This window comes from Varanus komodoensis, unplaced genomic scaffold (genome assembly GCF_004798865.1).
Source record: "Varanus komodoensis strain SLA01 unplaced genomic scaffold, ASM479886v1 scaffold29_1, whole genome shotgun sequence".
Taxonomy (NCBI): Eukaryota; Metazoa; Chordata; class Lepidosauria; order Squamata; family Varanidae; genus Varanus; species Varanus komodoensis.
The window spans coordinates 1886400-1902344 of record NW_025335759.1 but is presented as its reverse complement, the minus strand read 5'-3'; the positions used below and the strand labels follow the sequence as shown (position 1 = coordinate 1902344).

The following is a 15945-nucleotide window of genomic DNA, read 5'->3' as shown; positions in this document are numbered from 1 at the left end:
CATTTTGATCCTCAACAACTCTGAGAGGCAGGCTAGGCACTAGAACCCAAACCTCTCCAGTCTCAGACCAACACTCTCCACCACTGCACCAACTCTCAGATATGCACAGGGTTTCCAGGAATGTTGGTTTTCCCCTTAGTATGGCAACATATTTCATCTATATCTTTTTATTTTTAGTAATGAGTATGCACTGTATAAAAATTATTGGAGAACAAATTTTAAAATACTTGTGAGGCAGAGGCGAAGGGTGCTGGGCTGGGACTCAGGAGATCTGGGTTCACGTCCCTACTCAGCCACGGAGCACACCTAAGCGACTCTGCGGCAGTCAGAGCTCACAGGGCGGTTGCTGTTGTGAGGCAACGATTGAGCTGCCTCGAGTTCCTTGAAAAAAAGGCAGGGTATAAAGACATTAAATAAAATAGGTCCTGTACTGCAAGTTGTACCGAAGAGCGGCCAGGCCTAGCGCTCGCCACTGGTTCTGCCGCCAAGACTTCCGAGCTCGGGCCCAAGCCGGAAGGAGAGACCAAATTCCCGCTCTTTCGGCAGCGCCGCCAAGGACGCTCCGCTCAAGCTCCAGCGCAGGCCAGGCCGGCCCGGCACTGGACTTCCGCCCCCGCCCTCCTCGCCGCGGTGCATGCCGGGACGGCCTCCCCTTCTCCTTCCGGGTCTTCCACTTTCCCGGCGTGCCTCAGGTCCGGCTGAATGGGGCAGTCCCAAGATGGCGGCGAACGCGAATTCTGCTGGTGGTGGCGGGAGTCTCCCGCTCTTTGACTGTCCGAGCTGGTGAGGGTGGAGGCCTGTGTCGTTGGACAGCGGGAAGGTGGATTGCTGTGCGGAAGGGTCTGGATTTCCCTGGGGAGGCGGAGCCGCCTCGTAAAGAGGGATTGGGCCTGGGTCCAGTAACCCATGCGAAGGAGGAGGGACTGTGAAGAATCATCAGGGCTTACACACCTTGAAGTGTCATGTTCCCCTAGAATATATAAAACATATGAAACGGAAAAAAAAGAAAATTTCACGGTTTTGAGCATGGCTAGAGGGCATGTTTTTTGCACTAACCGATGTGAAGTTAAAGGGTTCCTCTGAACATGAACAGAGCTACCCTGCGAATTGAGTGATGCATGTAAAGGAGCCTTTGAGCTTGAGGCAGAGATTGTGTTCATTACACCAAGCTATATAAAATAAAACGGCCTCTGAACATAGGGAGAGTGCACACTTTTTTAAAATACCGAGTGGCTTTTGTTAAGTAATAGGGAAAATAAGTCTGTATGCATGCAATGTTTGCACCCTTTTGCTGGAAGGGGTGGGGAAAAGTTGCGCAAAAAGCGGACAGTTAACTCACTTATTAGTGAATGTGCCATGTTAGTGAATTGTTACTTCCACTTGTTACATAAATATGGGAGTGGAAAGGAAGTTTCTCTAAGTATTCTTGAACCACATCTTAGCATCTGGGGTGGTGTACTTGTGCCCTCTCCTCCCCTTTCAGTTCTGTTGTGTTTCCATGGCTATGATTATTTTAGAGGAGAAAAAATATATTGTGTATAGGAATGTCTGTATGGCTGGTTGTAAGAGTCTGAGTAACATGTTAAACTGTAGTGGGACCACTACAAGATACGAAGAATGTAGTTCAATGTGATGCCAGGTGTTTGTGTATAGTCCTATGGCCAACAGCAAATGATACTTGCCCACCAACTGCCTGTATATGACATTGTTGGTTACTGGCCAGCAGCTATAACTTTGTTCTTGTTGTATCCAGATGGTCAGGCAAATACTCTGTTTTACTTAAGAAGATCATACACAGTGCTTGCTTTAGAAGTTTTGGTAGTGAAGGATGGAGATGTAACAAACAAATGCCTCTTCATTGGATGGGTGTGGCACTTCCCAGACCTTATGAAAATAGATATTATTTTGCTTGTTCAGTATGCTTTTACTGCTGTAAGCCCCACAATTCCTTCTTTTCCTAGAAACAATTTATCTTGCTTTTCTTTGTCAAATTATACAGGTTATGGAAGTATCTGTGCTTGTTTTCTGAGAGCTTCATATTTTGGAAGAGGGAATGTTGACTTGGTCACTATGATCATAGGGAGCTCCTTTGGTCAAACTGATGAACCTTCCCCAAAGGGAAAGGGATGGAAAAATGTACAAAAAACTCATTCCCCCACCAAATCTCTGGAAGAAGACAAAGGTGGGGTAGGAAGTTCTGGATTCCACCCCACTACTAGTAGTTATAGATTACTGCCAAGTCCAGATGAGGGTAACCTCTTTGCTTTTGACTGGAGAGACAGAAGGGGCCAAGCCTCCTTGCAGTGTAACTGATTAAAGAGCAGCAAATTGAGTTTTCGTGGTTGCACCTTGCTTCCTAATACATATACATAAAAGTGGCTAAGAGGAGGATTTTCTTCCTATCCACTCCATCCAAAGAATATGTCACAGCAGTGTGGCCATCCTGCATATAAATTTGTCAAAATAGGTTTGATGACAGGAGAGAAAATATGTAACATTTCTCTTGGTGATCTTCACAGTAAATCTTCACGGGATTTTGGGAACTGTCCAGAAAGGTTCATTTTTGTATAGTCTTCATGCTCCATATTTGCCAAACCATGAAAGATTCATATGTTTAAGATGAATTAACATCCTGTGAGATTCTAATAAATGCATTCTCCATAATAAATAATGGGGCTGTTAAAGAAATCAAACATTTCTCTGGTTTGTGGCCTGACAAGCAAGGTTTTACTTTCTGTGCTAATGATGGCTGGGGCTATCAGCTGTGGTACTGGTTTGGGGTGATGGAAAGAAGAAGAAGAATAGTGAAGGAGTGAGAAGAATGCACACTTTACATAGAAGTAAGTGTTCAAATCCCAAATTATTTGGTCTGGGGAAGGAGATTGTAGGATTTTCCCATGCTGCTTTTATTTATTTGTTCAATGCACATTTTAGCCCTCAATTTTTCTTCCATGGCAGCTCACTAGTGGAGAAAGAAAAAGAATAAAGTAACACTTAAAAATTACATACTATCAAACTTTAAAAACACATCAGAATAAAAACCTAAAAATGCAGTGCACTGGTATAAAAATCTAAGAACTGGCAAAAATTAAAATCAATCTTTAAAAGCCTGTAGTAACTTTTTTAAAGTTCTCAAAGCCCATCTAAAATTCGGAAAAGTGGGCTAAGTGCATTTGCTCAGGGAGAAGGTTCCATAACTGTGCCACCATCACTATTAAGGGTCTCCCTTTAACGTCCCCAATCCAAAGGTAACTGATTATAGGCCAGTGCAGAGGCCCATGCAATGACCCTTGAGTCAGAGAGCTTCATGTTGTTGTTTCTCTCTGCCACGCAGGTGAAGCCACTCCTTGGCATTCACTTCTAGTATAGATTTAACACAGTTTGGGGCCAGAAATACTGTTATGCATAAGAGGTAAGTTTTTAAGATTATTAGATCAGTTCAGTGAGCTTGATCCTTCTAACAGAGAAAAAATAATAAGAGTAATAAGTATTTCTAATGTTCAGAGGTTTTCAGAGCACTTAATGTATATTATTGTATAATCCTTACACCAGCTGTAAGGTGAGTATTATCCCCAACTGCCAGGCTGGGACAAGGGTCATGGAGACTGAGACACATGGTGACTGTAGCAGAGGCGAGAGTAAGAAAAGGGACTTCCTGAATTTGAGCTCCGTCACCTGGCCACTGTGCCAAAACCAGCCTCTCTAAATAAATGCATTACTCCTCAATAATGCACAAATATCCAAGACTTTATTTGTCAACACTGCTTAATTTTCCCTATACATGGATTAGACAAAGAAACATTCCTGTAGTGGTACTCTTTCTAAAAAGGACATATCAGTCCTTTTGCTTTTTGATTTCACTGAATGATAATAGTTTGTGCAAACCTCTAGTTGCAAACCTCATAAGAATATATGAAAACTGCTGGTTTAGCCCAGAGATATTTTTCTTCCAGCATCCTCTTAATCAGATTCGTCTGGGAGGTTCACAGGTAGGGGTTAGAGTGTTTGCCCCTAAGCTGCATAAGAGTATTTACTTTGAATATGAAGGGTCATAGGCCCACCTCATATATTTGTGGAATCTAATTTTAAAGCCATTCAAGGGACTCTCATATTTGATGGTACCCAATTCCATAAAATAACTAATGTGTCTTAAAAAGCATATTCATAGAATTGTCCAAAGATGCTGACAAATTTCACAAGCGCTTCATGTGGTACACTCTGAAATTGTGTATCCCACATATCTGTATTAAAAGGTCCTTGTTTCTCATATACTTCATTTCAGCATTTTGCAGCAGGTAAAACATGAGTAGTTCTTGCTGTATCTCCTAAGGCCAAATGTATGCATGTTTAGAAGGATATAAAGCCTAGAACTCCTAGCATCCTCTGGCCAACCATGTTGGCAGGGGCATGCTGGGAGCAGTCGGCCATTTATCTAAACATGCAACCCTTTAAAGTATGTCTGAGAGGTGTTTTTCATTTCCGTCTATTGGTCTGTGACCTGTAAAGAGTCCAAAGGCTCACTGGATTACGCCTAAGCAAAACATGCTTCTGTTTTTGTTTCCTAGGGCAGGAAAGCCTCCACCAGGGTTGCACCTGGATGTAGTCAAAGGAGACAAACTTATAGAGGTATGAAAATAGATGCAGAACATTTGAATGTGGACCTGATCTATATCTGTTCTGGGTAGCTGTAGCTACAAACACAAGCAGGAAACAGTATGCATCTGTGTGCCAGAATATCTCAGCACTTCTGGCAATCCCACTTGAGTTGCTTCCTGTTTTGCATGAATACAGACTCTGCATCAAAGTATGCACAGCACCTTACAACCAGATGGCAGTATTGTACCCTGGGGTGCAGGATATGCATCTCCCCAGTCACTGCCCTATGGCATTACCTTGTAAATGGTGCTTGTTTGGACCCAGAAGGGCAATCCTTTTGTAAAAAAAAAAAAACTGCTATCTTGACAATAACTGTGAGATACTTCTGTTAGACAGATGAGTAATAATATGCAGAAAAGCTCTCATGTCCAAGTTCAGTTCGGTCTGGTGGATCTCATCCATCCAGGGAATGGGGCAGGGGAATATATGTGGTATTTCACATGTCATGGTACGTGATACTCTATGGGTTCAACTTGGTCTTATACATCTCTTTTAAAAAGCTGAGATATGCACAGGCCTTGCACCCTTGTACTTCATCTTCATGCCACACCTTGTCTTCACCTGTCTCTTAAAAAAATAAGCATGGCTACCAAGATCAGAACATTCTGAGATCTAAGACAAACTTCAGTGTTTTAACATTATGGCTTGTTCTGATCTTTGTGAATAATTTGGATATAACAGGAAACTGGTTAATTAAAGACTTGTACAAGGTGTGAATGCAGGCATGTTTGGTTCATGGATATCTCACATATTAAGCCAAGGTACATACATTAGAACCAGGCCTGATTGGTTTGTATGTAGTTTCAAAAAGTGAACACCTCAAGAGCAATTGAAACCTAAAACACAGTGTGATCCGGCAATTACAAAAAATGCTTGTTTAATTCCAAATAGTTTGTTAAGCACTTGATACTAACCAAGCCATCTTTACCTTAGTCCAGAGGTATAACTTGTGATTGGCTGGGTCTAAGAAGTGCAACATCAAAGCAAGCCATGAAGTGATCAAGCTCAGTATGTGGAGAGTCACACTGGGTTATGATTCAGAGGCACAGATGAGTTTTCACCTGCTTATGATTTCTAGAGCAGTGAAGCGGCTCCTGCTTTTCCATTCCTCTTTCAAGTCTATAAAAGTTGTTTGTAGCTTTGTTAAAAGGCCTGGTTAGATATTGGCGGTGCTTGTTCACCTTTACTTATACATAAGCTTGCTGAGTCACATTGGTTAATTTCCATCCACAGATAGCTGTTGTCACTTAAGTGTAACTAAGTGTGCCTATCCTAGAAAACTGGTGATATCTTTGTGCTTTAAATGTAAATAAAATTTAACATAACTTCTGAAACATGATCTTGTGTTATAGCAGTAGTGCTGGAAAGATCTTTTATTCAGCTATGTCAGCCCTCCCCATTTGAAGTGGTGCAGCCCAAGCAAAGATGGAGTGCCACGGTCTGAACTAGTTTCTATCCAGTCAATGGTGGGGTTTCTTTTAACTGCCTGTCTTTCTAGGTGGGTGGCAATCTCTCCTCTGTATTATAAAAAAGAGCCTACTCTTACTCATAGCCTACTCTTTGTACTCAGATCCTTGCTTTTAAGATGACAAAGCAAAAAAAGGTTTGAGTCTTACCTTACCATCTCTTTGATATTTTACCACAGAAGCTGATCATTGATGAAAAGAAATACTATCTCTTTGGGAGAAATCCAGACTTATGTGATTTTACCATTGATCACCAGTCATGTTCTCGGGTCCATGCAGCCTTGGTCTACCACAAACATCTGAAGAGGGTGTTTCTTATAGATCTCAACAGCAGTAAGTTCACTGATAATTAAACAGCTCTTTGGGGGTAGGGTGCGCGCACGCAAAAGAAATGTTCAAGATTAATTTCTAGGCACTTCGGTTCAAATATATTTATCTTCATATTCCGCTGAAATGGGCAAAGTTTAAATTTTTAAGGGACACCATGACATTCCACAAAATGTCCCATCAGTTGGTTTTGGCTGTAGCTGGGGTATAGAACATGGGATCTATGAACACTGATATGCCTGTTGACAACACTGACACTGTTAGCAGCTGCCAGATGACCTGCTCCTCCTTATTTTCTGAAGATTTTCTTGCAATTGAAAGAGAAAAGAAAATAACAAGGAGACTGGCGTGCTGCAAAATGGAGGGTGTCCTTCAGTGAATCCTATTATCATTTGGATTCAAGAGACTAGTCTTTAAACATTGGTCCAGAGTTTGATTGTTTATTAAGCATTGGTCAAAAATGGTCCAAATTGCCCATGGCAGTGGGTCGCAGAGTAGGAGGAGGCAATGCCCTCAACCTCTGCTTTGACCCATGGTGATAAGATATTATGCCATCCTAGTCTTTTGGTGTTGGGTGCTCCTAGGTGTTTGGGATGGGAGACAGCTGGACATTCTTGAAACCTCGTCACCCTTGTCCAGAGGGAGTAAATGTGGCTTTGTTATCATTTTAGCTATTTTCTGTTTTGAGCTTAGTAGTGTATAATAGGGTCTGCACTGAAATGGCTAATGTTTTACCTGCCTGATAAGGTTCACTGTTGATCTGAACTTGTACCTTTTCAGGGAGGTTGCAGACGCCAGCCCTTTTAGGAGGGGCAGTATAGCTTTATAGTGCTGCTGCTGATCGCCTTGTGCCAAACTGATGAGTTTTAGAGGGTTCTGCACATTCTGACTGGTCTTGGTCACCAAGGCCAAGCTTGTGGGTGGCAGGACCCTGCTCCTCTTCTCATCCATAACTCTGTACATTTGCAGTTTGGAGCTGGAGTGATGGGTGGAGATCATCCCCACAATTGTGGAAGCCAAATGCAGGTGTAGAAACAATCCCCACCCTCTTCTTCCGGCTCTAGACCTCACTTGGGATGGGAAGAAAATACTTGTTTTGGGGACCTAAAGGGCCGTAAGTGCCCAAACAGATTGCCTTAGCCTGTTCTATTGAAAGCCAAAGAGTTGCAAGCTGAAAACTGTTCTGATAGTAAAGAAAGAAATATTGGAGGGTTCCACTCCTGCCCAATGCCAAATAGGACTGACCAAGAGGGGCAAACTGAAAAGAAAGGTTGGGATTTTGTGTTGCCCTTGCCAGAGAAGGATAGCAAGTGAAACTGAAGAATGTTGACTGTCCGCTGCTGCATTCTTAATTGCAAACTGTTCCAGGCCTTGGAATGCTAATATAGTTTCAGTAACTAAATAATAAAGAATCCATAAGGTACATAAAGGTGTATTTTTGATCATATTGAATGTCCCTGTCTCCTCGAATCTTTTCTCAATTTGTTTTTAAAGTTTGCATTTAATTTTACATGTTGATTTTACACAGTCCAGTGGGCTTTGGCCGTTGGGCATCTATAAATGAAAGAATAAGAATAATGAGGAGGAGGAGGCACTGAGATTATGAGCGTTGATCACTTCAAGGGTCCCGTGAAACCTTAATAACATCTTGAAGGCTAATGGTTGGTTCTTGGGGGGGTTCTAAAATTCTTAGCCCATGGCACATTCTTGGGTCACATTCGTCTGGAGCCTCACAAGCCTCAGCAGATTCCCATTGACTCTACGGTCTCGTTTGGCGCCTCCACACGGGCCTACACTCTGCGAGAAAAGCCTCAGACGGTGCCCTCTGCAGTAAAAGGAGATGAGAAGATGACCAGTGAGGATGATGAGCTCAAGGGACTGCTCGGCCTGCCAGAAGAGGAGACAGAGCTCGATGTGAGTATACCTTGGCTTGCCCATGGAATGAAGCTGTTTCACACGTCTACCTTGCGGAGGGAACAGGGGTTTCCAGGATGGGACCATGGCATCCACAACAGAATCTGAAGAGAGCTCTTTCTGTCTTGAAAACATTGCGTGTGATTCTGTATTAAGCTGGTTCTTACAGCCCAGATAGAACCAGGGCCAGGAAGACTGGCCAAACCTTTTTGGACTTTTTGTAGTCAAATTTCCATTACCTGATATAGTCAAGAAAACTCTTACTGCTTGTGGCTGAGCTTGCTAAAGGTCTCCTCCCATAGGCTCCTTTGATTAGGAGTGGTCTAATCCCAAATGCTAATGGAGTGTGTGGGAAAATAAGATGTCATTTTTAATTTGAGAGTATGTGCTGCACTGATAGTCTTCCTTTCGGCTTCTTAGAACCTGACAGAATTTAACACAGCCCACAACAAGAGGATCTCCACGTTAACTATAGAAGAAGGAAATTTAGATATCCAGAGACCAAAACGAAAACGAAAGAACTCAAGAGTAACATTCAGTGATGATGATGAGATCATCAACCCAGGTGAGTGACAGGTATAGGTCTGACTGCCTCTTGTTCTTGAGTTGGGGTCCCTCAATGTACAGAGGTCGTCCTGAAGGGCTTAGTGGTTGGTATATCCCTTCACTTTCAGCCGGCTTGTGTTATGTCCTCTTCAGTTCTGCGTACGCCCTTCAGAATCCATTTTCACATAAGCTTCGTACTTTATTCTGATTTACCCTTGCAGAGGACGTGGACCCTTCTGTTGGACGCTTCAGAAACATGGTACAAACAGCAGTTGTCCCCGTGAAGGTAAGCTGCTGAATTGGAAAACTGTAACAGTCTGCTCTTTGTTACTGCTAGATCCGTAGAGCTGTTTATAATAGCCCAGTCCTCATTATACTTTACACAGAAGTAAGTAGCATTGCCTTGGGACTTATTTTCAGGTATAATTGAATGTTTGGCAAAGATTGAATTGGGTAAGGAATAAAGACCAGTTCTGATACAACAAGAGCAGCGAGAATTTGGCAAGATATTTTCCTTGTTACTTGCTGTAAAGTCCTCTCTAACTTATGCCAACACTATGAATGAACACTCCCAAAGAGTCGTGACCTTGACAGCTGTGCTTAGCTCTTGAAAACTCAGGGCTGTGGCTTCCTTTATGGAATCAAGCCATCTCATATTTGGGATTTTTTCCATATACTGAAAGAATATGCCAAAGGTAGTGAAATCTAGCTCTTCAGAGTTGCAAACAGTAACTTTAATCAGTTCTGTGACTTGGAACTTAGGAGAAAAATTACCTCAGCCTAGCATAGCAAGTGAATGTGAATTGTTGTAAGTCAGAGTGAACCTCGGTAGACGAGAGGATGGCCACAACCAGGGGACTCTTAAAAGAATGACTCCTTAACCAAGACCTAGCATGAATGCCTCAGGACACGCTGAGAAACCATTTCACAGCAATGGACTTCAAGAATTTTGTCACTATCCTAGCACAATTCCCCCTGCTGGTCCTATAACAAAAAATGAAAAGCAAGAGCAATTTGGCAATTACAAAAATAATACAAAAACGGAGGAAAAATGTAATCAGTGGTGCTGCAGTTTGGAAGAAAGGGTATAGAAATCTATACATGTAGCAGAATGAGGTGAGAGGATAGAGTAACTCTTCAAATTCGAGGGTGGGAGAATTACATGGCTGCTTCCTTTGGCTTAAAAAACCTCCTGTGAAGAGCTGGGCATTTCTCTTTGATACACTCTCTGGATGATTTAAACCAACGCCGAAGTAGGTGCACTTGATATGTCTTCATCCTTTTACCTGACACATCTCTTTCATTGTAAGCCGCCCAGAGGGCCCTTCAGGCTGTGAAGCAGCATATGAATGTAATAAATACTAAATATATTTCCAAACAATGTTATACATCTTACTAAATCAAGTTGTTACTCCTAAGTAATGTTAGGTGTCCTACATAGGAGGAGATAGTTTATATCACTTTTTAGATAACTTTGGGCGGGGGGGGGGGTTACTCATTTTAAAACATATTGCAAAATAGAATACTTAATAACCAGTTAATGAATAGGGAATGCCTGAATTCGGTAGGTAGCATACAAATATTAGTATTTGAGAAATGACCAAATAGGTGCTTCATTTTCATAGAAACACCTTCTGTAAGTGGATCTAATAGGAGGTGTTGATTCAATTTAAACATTAACCGTAGGGTAAGATGTTTTAAGAGAGCTGTATTGACAAGGTTAAAAAAATTAAAGCAGATTTACATTTTCAAAATCCAGTTTTGACTTCCTGACAAACTTTTTTTTTAATTTGTATCTAGCCTGTTATTACACTGGCATTCTGGGTGCTGCCCACAGATACGAAAAAGAATGTCTGATGACAGGTTTACAGTCTGACACTTACGCAAAAGTGGTGGGGGTGGGCAAGGGGGAAAAAGCAAGTCAAGCAAAAATTGTTCCTAATGTTACCTCGCTCCAGTGAATATTGGGGAAGATAAGGGTTGGATTCCTTGCGCTTGTACTGAGAGGCTGCTTGTCTCTCCGCAGAAAAAGCGAATGGACAGCTCCGGTGCTCTGATGGTGGACGAGGCTGCTACACGGCGCATGCAGAACTTTCCCTACAGTGCAGGACTGTACGGTGGCCTCCCTCCGACACACAACGAGGCAGGCACCCAGTCCCATAGTGTTCACGGCACAGCGCTCATCGGGGGCCTGCCTATGCCCTATCCTAACCTCGCCCCAGATGTGGACTTGACTCCAGTTGCACCCTCCACAGTGGCCATGAACCCGACTCCAAACCCCGCCGTCTTCAATCCTGAAGTTGTGAATGAACCCAAGAAAAAGAAGTACGCGAAAGAAGCTTGGCCCGGCAAGAAGCCCACCCCATCTCTCTTGATCTGAGTTGCGACGTGCGGCCCATCCTAGGGGGATGGAAGCAACCCACCAGCGGGAAAGAACTGTGCAAAAGCAGCAGCAGCAGTTTTCAGACTTGGGTCCGAACTGTGTGTCATAGACAGGGTTAAGCTCCCTTAAAATACCAACCTTCCGGAGAGTTCTACGGGCATCTGAGAAAGAAACACCAAAATGTATCCCACTGCCTGTGGAACTGCAACACCTAGCATCCTTTTTCCCCCTCTCTCTTACTCTCCCGTTATTGTTTCATGGTTATTTTTCTTCTGATATTATTCATGCATTTGTGAGGAGCTGTCAAGTAACTCACAGTCAGCATTTATGGCTCAGTCTTGAGGGTGCAGAACTGACATTTTTTAGTTTCTGAGAGTAACCCCATTCAGTTTTAACCAGCCGGTCTCAGATAAAGACTCCTTCAGAGAAACATGTCCGAAAGCAGCACTTTTGTCAGGCTTATATTGAAATTGTTTCTGTGTAAGTCAAGCACAGGCATTTGCTTTTATAGCTCAGGATCATGAAGTGCTTTTAGTGTAGGCTACCCTTTGTGTTTGCAGTGTAAACAAGCAATGTTTTGAAAGCTGCAGGTGTAATGAAATAGTCAAGAAATAAAAATGGAATGGATTAATTGCTATTTAGCATCCAAAAAGCGCCAAAATATATAAGGAATGTGTATTTCAGAACTAGTTAACATGAGAGTTTAAGGTAATCTTACAGTGTCCCTTCCTAACCAAAAAATGAGATCAAATGGCAGTAGTTTGGCTTTTCTAATGGGGCAGTCCTTGTGAATAGGATGCCCAGCAATGCTCTTCTATCACATTCTGTATGATTTTATGCTCTTTACACAATCAGAATTCGTTGTGCAGTTTCCTGCATGCCGCCTTTTCTGGGCTAATTCTAAAATAACAGCCCAAGAAAGGTCAGCCAATTTCTGACATCGCGATGTGCGCAGTTCTGTCACATAATGCCCAAATTCAGGTAGTTTCCTAATTTCAACTTCACCGTGCTACAATCTGGCCTGCTAACTTACTGTTTTGGTTGATAAAATTTGACTTAAGGTGGGTATTTACTTCAGTTCCAAATGTTTGGAACCAAAAGACTTTGCAGCTGGTTTAGATGTGTATACTGGACACAGTGAAGTAAATATGAAATTGGAACTGCATTTTCCTGGCGTCCTGAATTGTCATCTTTGTTCGGTATCCAAGCTCTTAACTGTGGAGACCTTTAATCAGAGTGCTTGATCAGTCTTTTAGCTCTGTCTAGCTAGATGGAACCGTTCACCGCCCTTTGCAGGAAGGCATGGCAAAAATGCTGTTTAACTGCATTTGTCCTGTGGATTTCATTGGGAGAGTTAACTATGCGTGTATGTAGTGACCCTCCTCCAACTGGAATCAGTGGGACTTAATACGTAACCCAGCTTGATTGTGCCGCTTTCAGAAACATTATGAAAAGGTTAAATTTTAATTTTTCAGAAAGTTTTTATTTCTGAAAGTTTAGAAATGAAATTTTCAGAAAAAGTTAAATTTGCTCCTTGCAACACTAGGCCAGACAAATTTGGGTTGACCAATTTAGTGCAGCTGCTGCTTCCCTCAATATTGTTGGGAATCTGGAGTGGGTGAATGTCTGGAAGTCACTTCCATGAAATCTGCTTTTGTCTTTTTCATCCTGAGGTGTACATAGGGCCCTTTTGTGAAGATGGAACTGTCTCTTTACTTAGTGTGGTCATACAACATCGTATTCTCAGTTGTGACCGCTAATGGTTCATGAGCTTTAGTATTCCATCTCCAAATCTTCTGTTACTTCATTTGCAACCTTTCCTCTTAGGAATCTTTTCAGTTAACTCATCCCCAAATAGAGCAATCCCTTGCTCTAAGGGCAGCTCTGCAGGATACGACCAGTTTCAAGCAGTTAAGCATTTTCCTTGCTGGATGTTAAAAGAAGAATTTTTTAAAGTGACCGTTTTGCAAGGTACCTCCCTTGGGATTTTACTGCTTGCTGGTATCAGCCCCGCACCTCCCCAAGATAGTGCCGGCTTTTAATTTCAGAACTTTGATGCCAGTCCTGAGATTGAGCACAGGTGAGGAGGAGGGATGGGAGGCGTGGGGCTCTGTACAGATGTTTGTACATTTGTGTAATAGGCCTTTTCACACTCTGTTGAGCTTTTTACCTGTAACCTTTACTACACTGTAAATTAAATGACTGTTTTGCCAAATGGTGAGTTTAATGTGTGTTCCCAGGTTGCACCCCATTTTATTTAATCTGAATCATTCTGTTCTTTCCCAGTAATGATAACACTACAAAAAAAACCCCTTACAATTATTTTTTTTAAGAGGAGCAGGAGATTCAGAACTGAAAACGAGAAGTATTGCTTCGGTCAGCGTATAGTTAAAATGATGCAATTCACTATCACAAGATACGGTGCTGCCTTTAGTGGGCAATTGGATACATTCATAGAGGACAAGACTTTCAGTGGCTACTCTTTGTGATGGTTGTATATTATGTCCTGTACCATAACCAGTGTATGTCTCACTGCATGCTGAAAAACATGAGCCATGTGCATGATATTCCTCCTGTGCATTCATGAACTGCTTGTGGGCTTCCTACTAGACTAGACAGGTCTTTGAGCTGATCCGACATAGCTCTTCCCACATTCATAAAAGCACAACATCAAGTAACTTAAAAGCATTGAGCGGAGTCTGATGAAGACCAAAACAAAAGTATCAGCAGTATAGGCACCATGAGTCTTTCAAAGAGGGTATACCAGAGACATTGCCAAGTTCAAATGAAGCTCTTTCTTACAGGTACTAACCATCTAACCTCAGGAGGTGGCATGACCTGATCAAAGCCTCTAATGAGAATCTTAAGTAAATGGGCAGTCTGTGTAAGACTTGGAGGTAGCATCTGAATTACACCTAGAAACAGACTGGAAGCCCATACAGATCTTTGAAGCTTGGGTTTGTTACAATTGATTATGGTTAGTAAGGCTAGCATAATGCCATGCTTGCACAACTGATATTACGGATTTCAGTATTTGTGAAATGTATTGCCCACTTTTTAATATAAAAGCCTTAAGTAGGAAAACCTATAAAACATAAATCAATACAACTCACAAACTCTGCAACGTAACATGATTATGGCCTAGCAGTAAGAAAGTTCAACTTCGGAGATCCAGGTTCTATTCCCTATTCAGCAATGAAGCTCAATGAGCCATTCACAGACTCTCAGTCTAACCTACTTTGCAAGGTTGTTCTGAGGGTAAAATGGAGAGGAGAATCTTATAAGCCACCTTGGGTCCTTTGAATGAGGAAGAAAGGTAAGATATACACTCAATGCAATAATGTGCCCACCTCAAAAAATTGCAATCAAAAGCCAGGGTGAACAGATAGGTGTTCACCAGGTGAGCTGGTGCTGAAAATATCTAAGACTACGTGAGCAGGAAAGGGTTCTAGAGTCAGGATGCTTGTACCAAGAATGACCTCTTGAGTTGCCCTGTAACCAATTCCAAGCAAATTAAGCTCTTGTCAAGAGGCATCCCTTCTCAGTCTTATCTGAGTGGGAACATCTTGGGGAAGATGCTTTTTTGTGTAACAGCCTTTTGAATCACGACAGAGACAGCTTCGTGTTAAGTGCATTGCTTTACCCACATGTGATTGACCCAGGAGAATATTTGCAAGGGACTGGGAATGGATGCTCTTTGCACTTCTGGGCTGTGGAGAGCAAGCAGCTCTTTTTACTTACATGTTCACTTCCATCATCCACACCACTGCCTGGCTCCAATCCATGTGATGTTTCACAAGTATGCTTGAAGCCTCTGTTTATGTGAGAGGACCCAAAAGTGAGGATTCTTTTTTGGGGAATATGATGGTCTCTGGGTTTCCAAGCTTAATTAACATGGCTATATGTGTACTATACAGAGTATGACATTTTGTGTTCAAAGTAAAGCCAAATATAACTCTGGCACCATGCAAAGCAACAGAGGGTGTTTGGACCATTAACATGGCAGTGGTGCCTTAAAACAAAACACACCCTCCACAAAACAGCACCAATTAATGCTGCTCATTTCATCACTGCTTCATCCTTTTATATTTTGCTCCTTGGTTGCTGGAGTTGCACTCTTGACCTGCTGCCAAGGAGTTGGTCTTCCCCCTTACCCACACAACCTACCTTTGGCAGGATGTTGTTGTTGTCACATGCTGGCAAATCACTTCTGGCTTATGGTGACCTCTTGAATAAACCCTCCAAAATGCCATCCGCCCTATTCAGCTCTTGAGAATTCAAGCTCATGGCTTCCCTTATGGAATTGAATCATCTCATGGTTGCTCTTCATCTTCTACCTTCAGTTTTTCTAGCATTTTTGACTTCTTCAGTGAGTCTTGCTGTCTTGTGATGTGCCCAAACTACAGAAGCTTCCATCTTGTCATGTTTTCCTTTCACTTGGCAGGACAGATATTTTAAAAATCAAGCCCAACTCAAAATGAAGTGGGAAAGATCTCCTAGATGTAGCAACATCTACCCGGAAGTGGAGAAAAGTGGCAAAGGCTTGAATTCCTCCTTTCCTGCAGACTTAGAATGATGGTTTGTACCAGTTCCATGCCCTACAAAACCCTCTCCCATCCACAATGGGGCCAGGCCACCAACAACAAACAAGAG

At 42.3% G+C, this 15945-nt stretch overlaps 1 protein-coding gene and 1 non-coding gene across 2 annotated transcripts; both read left to right on the top strand.

Moving 5' to 3' along the window:
* Window positions 1–689: 689 nt before the first annotated feature.
* Window positions 690–11426, top strand: PPP1R8 (protein phosphatase 1 regulatory subunit 8). The gene is made up of 7 exons (XM_044435109.1): window positions 690–783; window positions 4566–4626; window positions 6302–6455; window positions 8143–8363; window positions 8784–8928; window positions 9131–9195; window positions 10936–11426. Exons 1-7 carry the CDS (start codon window positions 719–721, stop codon window positions 11287–11289), a joined length of 1065 nt encoding a protein of 354 aa, XP_044291044.1. The 5' UTR covers window positions 690–718; the 3' UTR covers window positions 11290–11426.
* Window positions 5554–5707, top strand: LOC123026116. The gene has a single exon (XR_006415245.1).
* Window positions 11427–15945: the final 4519 nt, after the last annotated feature.

What these genes read in the sequence shown, in the direction of transcription:
- PPP1R8 (XM_044435109.1), top strand. Translation starts at nt 719, where the DNA reads ATGGCGGCGAACGCGAATTCTGCTGGTGGTGGCGGGAGTCTCCCGCTC. An exon ending in AAGAGGAGACAGAGCTCGAT is followed by an intron (nt 8,364 to 8,783) that starts GTGAGTATACCT and finishes TCGGCTTCTTAG; the next exon opens with AACCTGACAGAATTTAACAC. An exon ending in TGATGAGATCATCAACCCAG is followed by an intron (nt 8,929 to 9,130) that starts GTGAGTGACAGG and finishes TTACCCTTGCAG; the next exon opens with AGGACGTGGACCCTTCTGTT.